General features: G+C 33.8%; 1 protein-coding gene across 3 annotated transcripts in view; it reads left to right on the top strand.

Moving 5' to 3' along the window:
* The window catches only part of PDLIM3 (PDZ and LIM domain 3), a 45,886-nt gene that overhangs the window by 9,893 nt on the left and 19,770 nt on the right, over positions 1–16,223 (top strand). For all 3 annotated transcript variants that reach the window (XM_003773008.4, XM_031943859.1, XM_003773009.4), the window contains exons 2-3: positions 1,804–1,955; positions 6,102–6,186. In XM_003773008.4, coding sequence (XP_003773056.1) covers positions 1,804–1,955; positions 6,102–6,186 — 237 coding nt within the window. The remainder of the gene's footprint in view (positions 1–1,803; positions 1,956–6,101; positions 6,187–16,223) is intronic.

Genomic DNA, 16,223 nt, shown 5'->3' with positions numbered 1-16,223 from the left:
TGTGAGTGTGGTGCTTAGGCTGGTTGACTGCAAAGAACCAGCAGTCTCTACAGCTTCCTGTTCTAAAACATATACCTATTTTTCCTAGTCTCCACTGCTTCTCCTCTCAAATACAGTCAAATACACTTTATGCAAAACGTGAGTTTTAAAGATGAAGCATCATCTTGCTGACAATGATTTCAAACCAAAACTGAAAACATCTTTGCATTTGGCCTTATGAAAATAAACAAGAGACTCTTGTAAAATAAAAATTAATGAATCACAATAAAGGAATGAATGAAACTGGGCTAAATGCTGAGAAAATATACAAAAAGAAAATCTGTTTCTCTTCTCCACCTTATTTCTCTCTCTTCATCCTTCCTCTTCCACTCTTCTGTCTTTCACTCTCTCATTCTTTCTTTCTATTTCATTTTCATTCTTTTGACTCATGGATTATCGTGGCATTGACCAAAATTCCAAAATCTTTCAAAGATTGTTTTTTCAAAGTTGTTTTTCTCTATCGTTTTGTTATCATTGTATAAATTGTTTTCCTAGATTTACTCATCTCATTTTACATCAGTTCATAAAGGTCTTTCCAGTTTCCTCTGAAAATGTCCATTCCATTATTTGTTATGGTATGATATTCTATTATATTCACATGCTAGAATTTGTTTAGTCATTCCTCAAAACAAGAACAGCCCCTTAATTTCAAATTCTGACTACAACAAAAAGTGCTACTATAAATATTTTTGTATATTTTTTTTCCTCTTTCTTTGATTTCTTTAGGGTATAAGTATAGTCCTGGTATAAATGGGTCAAAAGATATGTACAGTTGGTAATTTGGGGGGTTTAGCTCCAAAATGCTTTCCAAAATGTCCCTCTGGCATATATTACTTATATGACTCTTAGCCACTATAATTCTAAATTGCAAAGCATTAGAGTATTTGCATTGAAAAAGGTACTTTTCTTGTGAGAAGTTCCCTACAAAGAATAAATCATAGAATCATAGCAATTATCTAATCCAATTACTTCATTTTGCAAATGAGGAAACTGAAGCACAACGTGATTAAATGATTTGCCTAAAGTCAGATCTCCTGACCCTTAGCCCAGTATTAATTACATTTCACTCCATGTCTGCCTTCACACTGAATTGAAATACAAATGCAAGCATAAAAGCCTTAACATATCTAAATATTCATTTTTTTAACTGGAACACCAACCAAAAGAAAGCATTTCCATTTTCTAATACAACATAAAAAGAGATTTATATATAAAACCATGATTCTCCATTTCACAATATTTGTTTGTTTTTAAATTCAACACATTACTTTCAAAACTTTCCTGCTTATCTATGCTTCCTTCTGAACCTCATTTTGTCCACTTTCCTGTAAATTTTTAAAATATTACAATGACTCTCATTTGGGAGTAGGGGGGTATTACTATTACTATCATTCTTCCTAATGCCAACCTCAAAAATCAAGAAAATGAGAAGGGGGAAAAAAAACCCTTATTAAAAATAAGTACAGTGTGAAGTAAAAGAAATCCACTCCTTGGCTATGTTCCATCACCTCTCTGACAGGAAGTTATGTCATGTTTCATCATAGGTCCCCTCGGACATCACTAGTCACTGAATCAATCAGAGTTCTAAAGTCTTATCAAGTTGTTTTGTTTTGTTTTTTCCATTACGATACTGTTATTGTATAAATTGTTCTCCTGGTGCTACTCACTTTACTAAGAGTCAGTTTGTTCCATGCAGAATAATCTGTAATTATTTTTTATCATCACCCTGGATAACAATTTTAATACTATTTCGATTTCTTACAGATTACTCCAGGAAGCAAGGCTGCAGCTGCCAACCTGTGCCCTGGAGATATCATTCTGGCCATAGATGGCTTTGGAACAGAGACCATGACTCATGCTGATGCCCAGGACAGAATTAAGGCAGCAGGTCATCAATTGTGTCTTAAAATTGACAGGTATCCATTAATAATGTCATCTAAATTTGATCCATTTCAGGAGAAAATCTGAAAAGGAGACATAAATGTGTGTGTCAGTGTATAAAGAGAGAGGGCTGGTTACCATATGAGATGCATTCATGAAGGTCCTATCATTCTAATTAGGACCTTGAAATTCCTGTCTACTCTGTACTTCTCCCTGCCCCATGCCAGGGCTAGCAACATTCTCTCTCCCTTTGTTCCAACTTATATCCCAGGCTTCTACTCATCACAATATCCCTGAGGTTCAAATCATCCAAATCATCCATCTCTCTCCTTCCTTCCCTCCTTCTCTCTCTGTCTCTCTCTGTCTCTCTCTCTTTCTCTCTGTCTCTCTCTCACACACACACACACACACACACACACACACACACCCCTCAAAACATTGAAACTGAGGGAGCATTTAAATATGAAAAAACAACAGATTTATGAGGAGAGAAAGGGATGTGTCTAGGCTTTTAGGCAGAGAGAAGAATAGGGTTTTCTGGGCAGAGGGGAAACCATGTTTCTCAACCTTCACACAAGAGTGCAGTGCTGGGGTCCAAGGTAAGTAAATTTGCAGTGATACAACTCTTTCTAGACTTATCCATGACATCTAGGCACGTACTGCTATGCAAAGGGCAAGGCAAGGCCACAGTTGCTATGATTACTTTTTCCTTTCTTCACTACTCTTATCCCTAGTTTGAGGTCATCCTGTCCCCAGTTCATACCTGCTTTCCTTTCCTCCTTCCAATGTAATTTTTGGAAATCTTCAATCTTCAATAAACATTTGTTAAGTGCCTACCATATGCCAGTCATTGTGCTAAGTACTGGGGATACAGAAACAAAATATAATCCTTGACCTCAAGGAGCTTACAATTTAATAGGAAAAACAAAATACATACAAATATATACAAAGCAAGGCATATCCAGAATAAGTAGGAAATAATCAACAGAGGGAAGGTACCAGAATTAATGCCAACAAACTCCTTTTAATCCTCTTATACTTCTACTTAACATCTGCAGAAACCTATCTTTTCTTAAGTGACATTTCTTAACCTCTTCAATGTTTTCATTCTTTTACTCCCCTCCCCTCTCCTTTATTTACGCTCTGGGACAAACGGGAGAGTTAAACTTCTTTTCCCCATTGTAACTTCTAGACTAAAATTTCTTAACCTGAGGTCCATGGATTAATCTTCAAGGGGTCAAAGTTTGTGAATAGATTTTAGAGTGTCCGTGAACTTGGATAGAATAAAATTATATCTTTACTTTTCATTAACATCTAATTTTTAAAAATTTAGTATTTCCTTAAATTATGAGTGATTTTTGAAAAAAAAAAAAAAGATTATTCTGAAAAGAGATCCATATATGTATCCCCAGACTACAAAAGAAATCACTATTGTAGACTCTTTCTTTGCCACAATTATGTGCCAATACTAGGGTTTAAAGCCTCAACTTCACAAGTACAAGATCAAGTAGCCATTCGTCTGGAAAAGAATCTGTGGTTCTTAATGAACTCCAAGCTCAATGAGAGACAAGACTATTCTTTGGCCACACTACTCTGGGATTTCTCTGATTTCTCTACTATACCTTCATAGGTACCTTTTACCCTTCCACTCCCACTCTTCAGCTTCTTCATGTGAAGTCATCTTTTTTGCAAAAGATTGTAAGCTTGTGGAGAGCAGGGACTGCCTTTTTTCACATTTCATATTTACATATTATTATCCCCAGTGCTCGGCACATTGCCACATAGTAAGTGCTTAATAGCTGGTTAAAGTCAGCCGTTTCAATGATGTCCATTTAAAAAATCCCTTTCCCCTTTGACCTTTTGATGTTCCCACTCTGCTAATCCCTAACCCAGGGTCATCCCAATCATGTATTCTTTTTCTAATTCTACTCTCAAGAAGTGAAACATTGCTAAAGAAAATCATGAAAGTTACCTCTGAGTCTTTTACAACCTTATGCTGACAAATGTAAAATGATAAATAACAACTCTTTTATTCAGCACTCACTAACTTTATATGCCACATACCCTATTGCAGCTTTCCAGACCTTCTCAGGTCTTCTCAAATTCCACCTCCACCCTAATCTCTCTCAGATGATTTTATTTTTTGCTTTAATGAAAAGACTGTGGCCATCCTATTAGGTGTCTTAGAGCCTGAATTTGGAATAGAAAATAGATGTTCAACTTCATTGTAACTAACTTTGGGACCTTGAGCAAGCAATTTAATCTCTCTGAGACCCCTGTAAAGTGAAGGGATTGAATTATATCAGCGAATTTAGAGTCTCATTTTGCAAATGAGAAAACTGATGACCTCTAGAGTCCCTTCTCATTTGCAAGAACTGTGATTCTGAGATCTCTATTTTTTTTTTCCTTCTCCATACTCCAAAACCTGTATTCACTCATCTCCTTCACCCTCTATCCAGTCTGCAAGGATGAGGCAAACATTCTTGTCAAAACTAATCCTCTGCAATAGTTCTGTCCTTACCACTATATTGAATATGCTTTCTCTGAAGTCATAAATAACTTCTTAATTGTTAAATGCAATGATTCAATTCTTGTCCTCCTTGGCCTTTTTATAGTATTTGACACTGAGCCACCTTTTCCTTCTTGGTACAGTCTTTGTCCTTAGCTTACATGTTCTCTTCCTTTTATGATCCTCCTGAGAGGAACAACTGAACTCATCTTATTGATTATCTGCTAACCATAATTAATAAAATTGATTATTAAACTAGTTTGCTCAGAAATTCTGTTTCAGAAATTTTCATTTGACATCATGACTGCCATCTGAGTTTAATCCATCTTTGCAGCCTTACTTATTCCATGTCACTCCTCTTTATGCATTCCATAGGCCAGGCAAACTGAGCTACCAATTATTTCTTGACTTCATCCTCTACTTTGTACCTTTCATTTATTCTCTCAGGTTAGCCCCAGTGGATTACATACAGATGTCTGCCTGTTGAAATGTATTTTTGTCCTTCAAATTTGAACTCTTCTATGAAGTCTTTCCTAATTCCTTCCAGATAATAGTGATGTCTCCCTATTCAAGTCTTTCATACTTTTTTGTGTGACTTCTCTTATGCATATGATAATATAATTCCTTAATGTAGTTACTTAGTGGGAAGAACATTGAATTTGGAGAGAACACCATTTTATTTATTAGATGAATGAACCTAGAAAAGTCACTTAAACTATCTTTGCTTCAGTTTCCTCATCAATGAAATGGAGATAATAATAATTTACTATCTTGTTTACAAGGCTGATATGAGGAAAGTGATTTGTAAAACCCAAAGTGGGTCAATCATGGTGACTTACACCTGCAATTCCTGCTACAAGGAAGCAGTATGAAGACCTGAATTTGAATTCTAGCTCTGACATTTATTAACTATATCATCATAGGCAAACCACTTAATTTTTTTGAACCTAAACAGCCTTGAAATTCTCTGCTGGTTATAAATAATAAATGAAGGCTATAAATATATTTGCCTTAAGAAAATTATTTTGGGAGCTTTGCAGAGGATAAATTAGAAAAGATGGAAACTAGAACCTAAGAGCTACTATTAGAGTAATCCAAGAGAAAACTGATGAGAGCCTAGATTAGAGTGATGACATATGAGTAGAAAAGATAATATATAAAGTAAAAAGTAGGATTAGGCAAACCAAATTTCCATAGTGGAGGCCAACCAAATTCCCGTAATTCCAGACCACTAAGCAATAACCTATACCACATATGGACCTCCAGACCTTCAACTCCAGACCTTGAACAATACAGGTAAGGAAAGGAGCAATGTGGAAGCAATTTATACATACCATTTCAATGAATACTGAAAGTTTATTCTTCTAGGCCTTTCTACATTCCCAAATAGCTTAAAACATGTGATTTGGAACTAGTTACCCCAGTATCTGCACAAGATCCTCAAGGGAAATATTGATACATTCCCGATGACAAAAAAAAAAAAAAAAAAAAAAGACATGGCATTATTTATGCAGAACTAAATAGGATGAGGATATAGAGTAAATAATTTTTATTAAATTCTTGTAAGTTATACTGTTAGTATTCAACTGTGGGGGAAAAGATCTCTGTTCATTGGGCTGGACAGGGAGGTATTCTAAAAGCTTAGGGTCCAATTATTTTGTTTTACTCACAGGGCAGAAACTCGCTTATGGTCTCCACAAGTTACAGAAGATGGGAAAGCACATCCTTTTAAAATCAACTTAGAATCTGAACCTCAGGTATGAACTATAGAGTAAATCATTCTGGTATTTTGCTACCTTCACTATCCCATTGGGTGTTTTTTTTTTTAAATACTTTAAAATTGACATTTTCTATTTTCATTTTGCTATTGGTTGGTTTTCCATTTATCTTAAGTTCTTTCCTATAAACCACTTTCTACACCAACACCTAATAACTTTTAATCAAAGTTTGCACACTTAAAAATAGATTTTAAATTAAGCATACTAAAAGTATTTTGTCAATAAAGTTATAGGTTTAGTCTACTTTTCTTGGAACTGTTTACATCATTTGTGAAACTGAATGAATGAAAATATTTCCCTTATTCTTATATCTTTTAAATGTTCTCTTCTGATTATATCTATTCATATTGTGGACAACTTTGAAGTGGAATAAAACATCAGAAACCAAAGCCCACATCCCGCCAAAACAAACAAACAAACAAACACAAAAAACCCCTTGCTTCAGTGTTTTATCATGACATGGAATTGACCTAGGTTTCTTGCAAACCATGCCACTAACTTTCAAATTCTAAAAGCTTCAGCCAAATTCTTTCAATATGACACTGACTATAAATTGCATGTTACTCTAAGATCAACCTGGCTAAGTAGAAAAATGCTCATCACAAAAGGTGAAGGCTCTATGGCCATGGAACTGATACAAATGGCCCAACATTTGATTTGGCCTCCTTCGATAATAAAAGGCAAAAAAGAAAATCTCAGGGTGCTAAGAAAATCAGTTTTAAAAAATTATATATATATATGTATATGTGAGATATAGAAAGAGAAAGAGATGATAAATAGGTAGAGATAAAGAATAGATAGATAGATAGACAGATGGATGGATAGATGGATGGATGCAATGGATAATACTCCTCTATATATGAGCTTTTTGTCTAATAATCAACAATTCAACATGCAACTAGAAGAACCACATAAATATTGATATTCTTAATATAAATTAAGTCAGAATATAAGAGGAAGTTGAAGCTATAGAAAAGAATGGCTTATAAATTCTCCACGAAGGCATCAATAAAAGAGAAGAGTAGAAATAATCACCTTTGTGGATATGATAGTTAAACCCTTGGAAACACATGAGATCACACATTCATAGACAGCGACTTGAAATATACTTTAGAGGTCATCAGTTTACCAAAGAAAGGTAAGAGAAGACAGAAGGCTCACAATAGAGTCTAAAAAGCAGGGTTCTCAATGTGGGTTCATGTACCTTTTTTAAAAATGTGTTTAAGTAACTATATTTTAACATATTTGGTTTCCTTTCTAAACCATTATATTTTATTTGATCCATTTAAAAACATTATTCTAAGAAGGGAGTGTCCATAGGCTCTATCAAACTACAAAAATGGTCCATGACACACAAAAAAATGAAAAAATAATGGATTGATTGAAATTGCTTAATTATTTGCACAAAGACAATAAGTTTGTGGAAGTGTTTGGTCATCTGAACTTACAATGCTTATTTTGAGCACAATCAAAAAACTACCACAAAGTTAGTTCCAGGCTAAGCACCAACATCTATTGTAAAGAATGTCAAGTAAAGAAAGTCTAAAAAAGTCTTCAGGAGATCCTCAGGAGTCAATTCAGTATATACTTTGATATTTGTTAACTATGAAATAAAGATAGGAATAAGGTAGAAAGGTTTTAAAAAATTTTGTTGGAAAATAAGGCTCAAGATAAAGAATAAAAAGAAGTCAAAGGTTTATAGACTATTAATTCTGGGGTAGCATGAATGCTTTGCTCTGGTCAGAGTTGGAAAGTTCTAAATGTGGCAAAAACCAAACAATCAAAAAAGATGAAAAAAAAAAGATAAAATTAAATGTATCTTGATGAACAGGAAAGGACTAATTAGTGATACAGGAGTGGTTTCAGAATCTTTTAAATGTATTCAGTTAGAGCATTGTTTAGAATCATAGAATCACAGATTTGGGACTGAAAGGGATCAGTTACAGTAGAAGTGCAAATCAACATCTAAAGAGAAGAAAGAATAAAAATGAAAGGATAGTGCATGAAACTATACAGCCCCAAACCCATATATTTAAGAAAGTTTTTAATGATTTAAAAAAAATAGAACACAGACAATAACTATAACTATACTTCTATGTAAGGTAGAAACCACAATGAGAGTAGAGGATTTGAAACCCACTTTAGCCAGCACTTCTTACCAAGCAGGAAGATGTGACAGCAGTGACAAAACAAGCTCATTTGAGAAATGTTGTAAGATGAAAAACAAAAAAAGACTAATGTGATTTAACAATGGAAGACCAATAGAAGGAAAATAAGTGCAGAAAACCTGCAGAAAACTCATCCACTCCAGATCATCTCAAAAGCATTTGTAAATGAAATCTAAAGGAGGCAACAAATAGATGCAAAATGGAACAACACAGGACTGTAATATATTCTCATAACTGAAGCCATGGACTCAATACCTCATCCCCATCTGAGAAAAAGAAAATTACACTTAAAAAATAAATTCATGAAGAGAAGTGGAACCAAACAAAACAAACAGAGAAGAAATTCATACTGGAAGCAAGATCTTTCAAAGCAATAGAGATTTTTAAGTTGAGTGACAGATGATATTATTACACAACACCCCCCCCCCAAGTCAAACATGAATTCATGAACAATCACTGTTCTTGTTTACTTTTTCATCTCTCTAAAGGCATCATTGATGAAACTATGATAATGGAATAGATGGTCTTTGCAGATGATTGTCAATGTCAGAAAACTTCTTCACAGTCACATGAATTGTGACTGTAAAATTGGCTAAGAAATATAAAGAATACAAAATTCCATTCATTTATTTTTTGCTGATTATTTAAAAAGAAACCTTTTTTATTCAAGAAAAAAAATGCAACCTTAAAGACCTCTTCCAATAAATATTTCTTATTCATATATTAAGACTATACAAGATTCCTTGGTAGGTGGAATCACAGAAGTAATTGTTCCGCAAAACTTTGATTATAAATATTGCAATTTAAAACACAATCGAAGATAGTTTGTGCAGACTCCAAATAGAAAAGGGATTCCTTATAGATCAGTTCCAGGTACTCCTGTTTGTGAATGATATGCTGATTGCAAAGAAGTCCCAAGATACTATAAAGTTACTTCAGTGAAAGCCAGGATCACTTTAAAAAAAAGATAAATATAGCAATTGGTGCAAGAAAAACCAAGAATATCAACAATACCTGTCTATTGTCTTGATCTTAGGGCACAATTGGATAGACAGCCTATGGAGTTATTCCATTAGTTCTTATTCCTATTATTAGTTCTATATCCTAGACTAGTTACTTTCAAATTTTTATAGATGAGGAAACTGAGGCAAATAGGGTTAAGTGACTTTCCCAGGGTCACACAGCTAGCAAGCATTTAAGATCAGATTTGAAATTCAGGAAGGTGAGTCTTTCTGATTCCATACCTGATGATCTTGTAGTATTTTGTACAAACCACATTAAAGAAGATTTTGAACTAGCTCTTCTCAAGTTAAAAAGGAGTTAAATATTGCATATTCTTTTCCAAAAAAAAAAATCCATGCTCTCAAAAAACATTACTTTCAAAAATTATATAGACTATTCTTAAATTTAGAGACAGGAAGTGTTGGGTTCAAATAACTACCTTTTCATCTAAGAGTCCTATGACACTGAGAAACTCATTTCACCTGAGCTTCAGAAAACTTCATAGGACCTACCTGCTAAATCATACAGAGTTCCGAGTTTACAAAGTCTGTAAAAAAAAATTAAATTAGGAAAAAAAAAAAAACTTTACCACAAAGGAAATCAATATGGGAGAGGAGAAGGAATGTATCAGAACATTCCAGTTCAATCCTTTCTTTGCAAAGCAAATTTCTTAAAACTAAATAACTTCCTTTCCCTTGGTTTTCTTTAGCTGAGAAGCAAAAGCCAGGCGTGACCATCCAGATTAGAGAAGGCAGCTGGCTATTTCTGTTGTGAAATTTTGGAGGACTAAGGAGACTAGTCTCAATAAGGGGCCTAAAATATCTGTTAAACCTTTACTTTTAGGCTTAACGATGAAAGGGCTAAAAAAAAATTTGATCAGTGTATAATTTTGGCCATGAAATGCTCTACCCCCCTCCCCATTACACTTCAAAAAATCAGGGATGTTGTTTGTTTAAGTAGAATAGGTCTCTAAGAAAAACTGAACTATTATTTTACATTGATTTTTTTCTTCCATACTTTTGTTAGGCAACAAGATCTTTTCTAAATGAGCTATACAAATGAACTAATCTTTGATGAATAAACTTATGTCAGTATTTGAAAATGAAGTTTATTATGAGCAGTTTAACAGTTTGTAGAACTAAGTTCTCTTGATTTTCTAGTCTTGGTCACATTTTAAGTTAATCATTTAAGTATCTCTGACTTATGTGACCTATGAATAATTTGGTGAAATTCCTAAGTGTGTAGTAAGTTACATTGTACTAAATAAATTTCTAATACTTATAATTTTTTTAAAATCTTCACTTCTTCAAATTTTTCATAGCACATTTGCCTAGACTTTTTTGCTTCTATTTTATTCTATATATAATACCTATTTTCCTCTTTCTACCACATTCAAATTTTAAGTTCCTTAGTCAGTGGTACCCAATTTATTCAGTTTTGTATGCTGAACATTTAGACTATCATAGATTTAGGGCTACAAGGGAACTTAGAGACCACTGAATCCCTCTAGTCAGTTATTTTAAGATATATGTGACTCCTTATGATCCCATTTGGATTTTTCTTGGCAAAAATACCAGAGTGGTCCTTTGCCAGCTCATTTTACAGATGAGGAAACTAATACATACAAGGTTAAGGTTTAAACCTAGATAGAAAGTGTCTCAGGCAGAATTGAATCTAGAAAGATGAATCTTCCTGGCTTTTGGGATAGCACTTTTTTGTTCTAGGGTACTAACTGGTCCTAGTTATAACGAAAGATAAGTTGTTAATGGACAAAGCTCTAAAAGAGTAATCCTCCCCAAATAAGTATATTTGGTATACCCTAAAAGTTGAGCTTTCCCTTTTAACTGAGGTAAGTAAGCCCTGACCTGCTTTTAACATGTTATACCTGAGATGTTCCTGCTGCCTCTTCAGCCACTGCCACAAACCTAGCTCTAAAAAACAAAAATTTCTCCAGGTTTCTCCATGCGCAGGCCAACTATAATGAATGAAACTTTTCAACCAATCAGACAAATAGTGATTAAATGCCTACTTTGTTCAATCTGTGCTTAGGTTTGTACTGTTTAACATTTTTATCAATGATTTGGATAAAGATATTGATAACAGATGGGCTCATCAAAGTTGCAACAAAGCTAAGAAGACTAGCTAAGAAACATACTGGATGAAACATCTATTATCCAAATGAATCTTGACAGGCTGAAGCACTGGGATGAATTTAATGAATTGAATAAATAAAGTTCTTTAGGTATTGATTGGCTCTTGGGTACCTAAAACCACATTCACTAGAATAAGATGGAGATGCCTTCATGGAAAACAATTTTTCTGAAAAATTCTGGGGATTTTCATGAACTGAAAAAGCAATAAGTATCAGAAACATAAAAAGAAAGTCCAAAAAGTAAATACAAGAGTGAAGTGAACTAGTTCAAGAGGTGATGAATACCCCCTCTTTGGAGGTCTTCAAGCAAAGGTTGTTGTTCAACCACTGTCAGGAATGTCATTGTGGGAAACCCTTTCGTGTATAGATTGAATTGGATGGTCCCCTGCAGTTCCTTTAGACTCTCTCACTTTGTAGAGATCCAAACTCCTCATTTTATTAATGAAGAAACTGAGGAACAGGGAGGATAAAATCATATCCATAGGGAGTTAAATTTCAAAGATGGCTTTTGAAACTGGATCTCAAAACTAAAGCTATTTATACCATGTCATACTGCTTCCATACTACAGACATTTGACAAATAATATTTGTTTAATTAATTTGAATTATTATTTAAAATGTCTTATCAATTTTCCATGCCTTACATGATAAACAGCTGCTTTTCTAAGACTATATACACTGTGTGGTAGTGAATAATAAAACAAGATCTCCAAATTAAAGGCTCTTGTCAAATAGACCTTTGTTGCCAATTAATTTTTAAGATACATATTTGAAGTCAAAATCAATGGTTGTTAAATCTTATTGTCACTGGTTAAAAAAGTCATCATCATCATCTAGACAATAAGTAATTGTATTCTAGAATATGAATTGCATTCTTGTCCCAGCCATCACTACAGATAAAGCAGGTGTCAGCTTCTTGGCTCTAAGATTTCATAGTAAGCATTCCATTTTCTCTTTGGTTGGTTCCACTTACCAGATTTAAAAAAAAGCCCATACATAGGCCAGACCTAGATAGGTCCTCTCTGATGTCCAAGTCCCTGGACTTTGTAAGTTCTAGGAATTCAGCCCTCCCTTCAATTAGAGCCAAACCCTTCTTGTTTTTGACATGTTTATAACTGATATGTTCCTGCTCCTTTCCTAACTACTACAAGCCTAACACTAAAGAATTAAACTTCTCCAGACCTCATCATGTTCAGGCCAACTAAGGTAAAAAGAATTTTTCAATCAATTGTATAAACATCAATTTTACAAGGCTCCCTGTAGTGAATTTATGGGAAGACATGGAAAACAATGGACAATCAAGAATAAGTCATTGTCTCTCATTGGAGATAATATCCAAATTGAGGAGATCCAGATTCATTTAAGTATATACAAAAGATATAAAGTCCCAGAGAATTCTTTAATTTCTACACACCTAAGAATGCCTATTTTTGAACATGCCAAATCATATATAATTCTCAATTCTTAAGTGACCAAAAATGTTCATAAAGTGTTCTAGAATGGAATTTCAAACTGTCCAAGAATGGTTCTGACTTTGGATACCATCACCAAAATGCCAGTGTAATATTGGGCTATTAGGTGGTGCAGTGGATGGAGCTCAAGGACTGGAGTCAGGAGGACCTGAGTTCAAATCCAGACTCAAACATTAACTATGTGACCCTGGGCAAGTGACTTAACTTTGTTTGCCTTAGTTTCCTCATCTGTAAAATGAGATGGAGAAGAAAATGGCAAATTAACTCGAGTATCTTTGCCAAGAAAACTCCAAATGGGGTCACAAAGAGTCAGACTTGATTGAAAACAACTAAATAATAACAATACAAGGCAAGACATAACCCTAATATGATTCGGCTTATTTCTCTATACATTTCCTAACATTGTAAAGAGACTCAAGTAAAATATGACACTTAAAATAAAGAAGTATATTAATTATCTTTCTTTCATTATTACCCTATACCCTATAGAGAAATGTAAGGTTAAACATATCTCAAGACTTAACTTCAGTGGTAAAAATATATTTGAAGTAGACTCAAAATATTGAAGTTGAAGGAGATCTTATATGGTCATTTAGTTCAATCTCCTACTTAGTGAGAAAGTCTGTCTAGGAATCCTTACACATAATTTAATGTTCATTTTCTAAAGCAAGACATTAATGATACAGCCAAAGAATTCTTTCCTCATTCCCCTTTATTTACATGTTCTTAAATCAAATATTATTGTTCTCACTGTTAAATGTCATTTGAGTATCTGGAATGCCTAATTCACAAGTATGGGAAAGACAATTTTCAGGCACCAAAGTTATACTTAATTTTGATCAAGATCAAATGACGGAGACTAAACAGCATCAAGAGAGAAACCTATTCATTTATTAGATGATTCCTTAACATATTGCCACATACAGAGTAGGTACTTAATAAATGCTAACTGATACTCTGACTGACTGACTAAAAATAAAGCCGAGTCTGTACGTGGAAAGTGAAATGAAGAACTGAAGCAATTAATCTGGAAAAGTCTAGCAGAAAGAATCTTTCATTTGAAATGGTGTGATAATTTAGGTGCATACATAGTACAAGCATTCACAATTACGTTCCCATCATTGCACACCAAAGATTGGTGAGAGAAGATGGCTTGAGAGCATTCTCAAACATCCAAATATGCAGTAGTTTCCATAACACTGAGTCAACATTTTATCAGCCTTCTCTAGTTTAGTTGTTTAAGATTTGCCATTAAGAATTATAATATGCTGTTGTATTCATCATCAAATCAATTTTCATCATACATGCATTGTCAAACAAATTATTTGGGTTGGAATTATTGGGTCATTCCAATTAAAAGTGAAGAACAATGGAGGAGTCTTCAGCCAAATTTGTGCTAGGATGTTAATAATGTGCTAGTTTTCTCCAACACCAACAGTCTCCTTTGCTCGGGGAATTTAAAAAAAAAAAAAGTGTTTTGGATGGTATTCCATTCATTTTCCTTTTTGTTTCATCACTTAATATTTGGAAATTCCAAAATAAAGTAAAAACTCATGGGTTGCTACTAGGAAATATAAGAACTTGAAAATTTTGGTTTAGGTTGGACAAACACAAGAGCTGGACTATTTTTCCTGCTATTTGTTTTGCTATAAACATTTTGTTTTACTAATGTGTTCAGAACAAAAGGTATGCAAAAGGGGCAATGAACTATAACATTATAAAATTAATTTAACTATAGAATGATTTTGTTCTTTTTTTTTGTGTGCCTTTTTGATATGAGAGACAAAGTGTTAGAAACAGAGCTAGATTTAGATATAAGAAATTTAAGTTCAAATCCAGATCACTTAAGATCTCCAATCTTTACTCTCTTCATCTGTAACATAAAGCTAACACTAGTGCCCACTTCACTAAACTGTTAGGAGCCTTATCTGATGGTGAGTTATTTGTCAACAATAAAGTGAAAAGTAATCAGAATGGTGAACCTCAATGCTAAATTATTCTGTTTTTCTGTGACCTAGACTTTTCAATATGTAGTTTGGATAATTCTAACTTCTCTCAGGAAGCAATATTTTTAAATATTTCTTTTCAGTAAATAGTTACTTCTCTGTAAATATCTAATTTTAAATACTGATATTTCAATTGCAAATTGTTTCATAAATTTTAAGGCATAAGTAGAAAAACAACTGACTATACAATTTCTTTATATTAGCCCTTTGCAATATATATGTATGTATATGAAAATATATATACATGAAATGGTTATTCTCAAAGAGCCAGTCTGAGGCTAGCTAATTTCTGTACCCTGGTTTGACTCTCCTTAGGTGGCTTCTAAAATCATCCACTGTAGCATTACAAGGAACCAAAAGATGATCATGTCTTACTCTATCTTACATATGAGGAAATGAGGTCCTAAAAGATTAAATTATTTGGCCAACATTATACAAGCTATTAAGTTGCTTCTTGTGTTACAAGTCCAATGTTCTTTCCACATGAAACAGTTCATATTGTCCACCCTTTAATCATTTTATTAATCAGTTTGGCATACTAATGAGAGGGATGACTTTGGAATCAGAAAGACCTAGGTTCAAATACTCCTCCTAACATGGGCTAGCTGTTCATAGATGAGTCGGTTAATATCTCAGTTGCCCAGGCAACTTATAAGACCTCAAGTTATAGAGGGTTGCAAATTTACATGAGTAAAAAAGAGTTTCCATGTTAGTGAGGTCACAGGTCCAAGCACTTGTATAATTATAAAGTTAATCTTTAATTTTAATTATTTGTCATTAATTCCCAGACCTTTAGAGTCCTCACTTCAATAAATTATACATCTATTTGTGATTTTTTAAAAATATTTTGTCCAGAAGTGGGGTGGTATAATGGAAAGGAAGAGTCTTGTCTATAGAAGACTCTAGAATTAAAAGATCTGAATTTAAATACTACCTCTCACTTCCTTAGTGACCTCTCTGAGCTTTATTTTCTTATCAATAGAGTGAGGGTGTGGGAACAGGTGATATCTGAGGTCTCTTCTAACTCTGAATCTATTACCCTATGAGCTATGATTTTATTGGGAAGTGGGGGGAGGTGGAGGTGGAGGATGGCTCCCAGGGAGTAAATACCCTCTTACATGGATGTAAGCAAATTTTCAATCAAGCAAATCTTAGAGAATTGCCTAATAATATGGAGCGATTAAACCCATGGTTCTACAGCCAAAATGTACTATTT

This window comes from Sarcophilus harrisii, chromosome 6, assembly GCF_902635505.1.
Source record: "Sarcophilus harrisii chromosome 6, mSarHar1.11, whole genome shotgun sequence".
Classification (NCBI taxonomy): domain Eukaryota; kingdom Metazoa; phylum Chordata; class Mammalia; order Dasyuromorphia; family Dasyuridae; genus Sarcophilus; species Sarcophilus harrisii.
The sequence above is the reverse complement of the archived record's forward strand: the minus strand, read 5'-3'. Positions and strand labels throughout refer to the sequence as shown.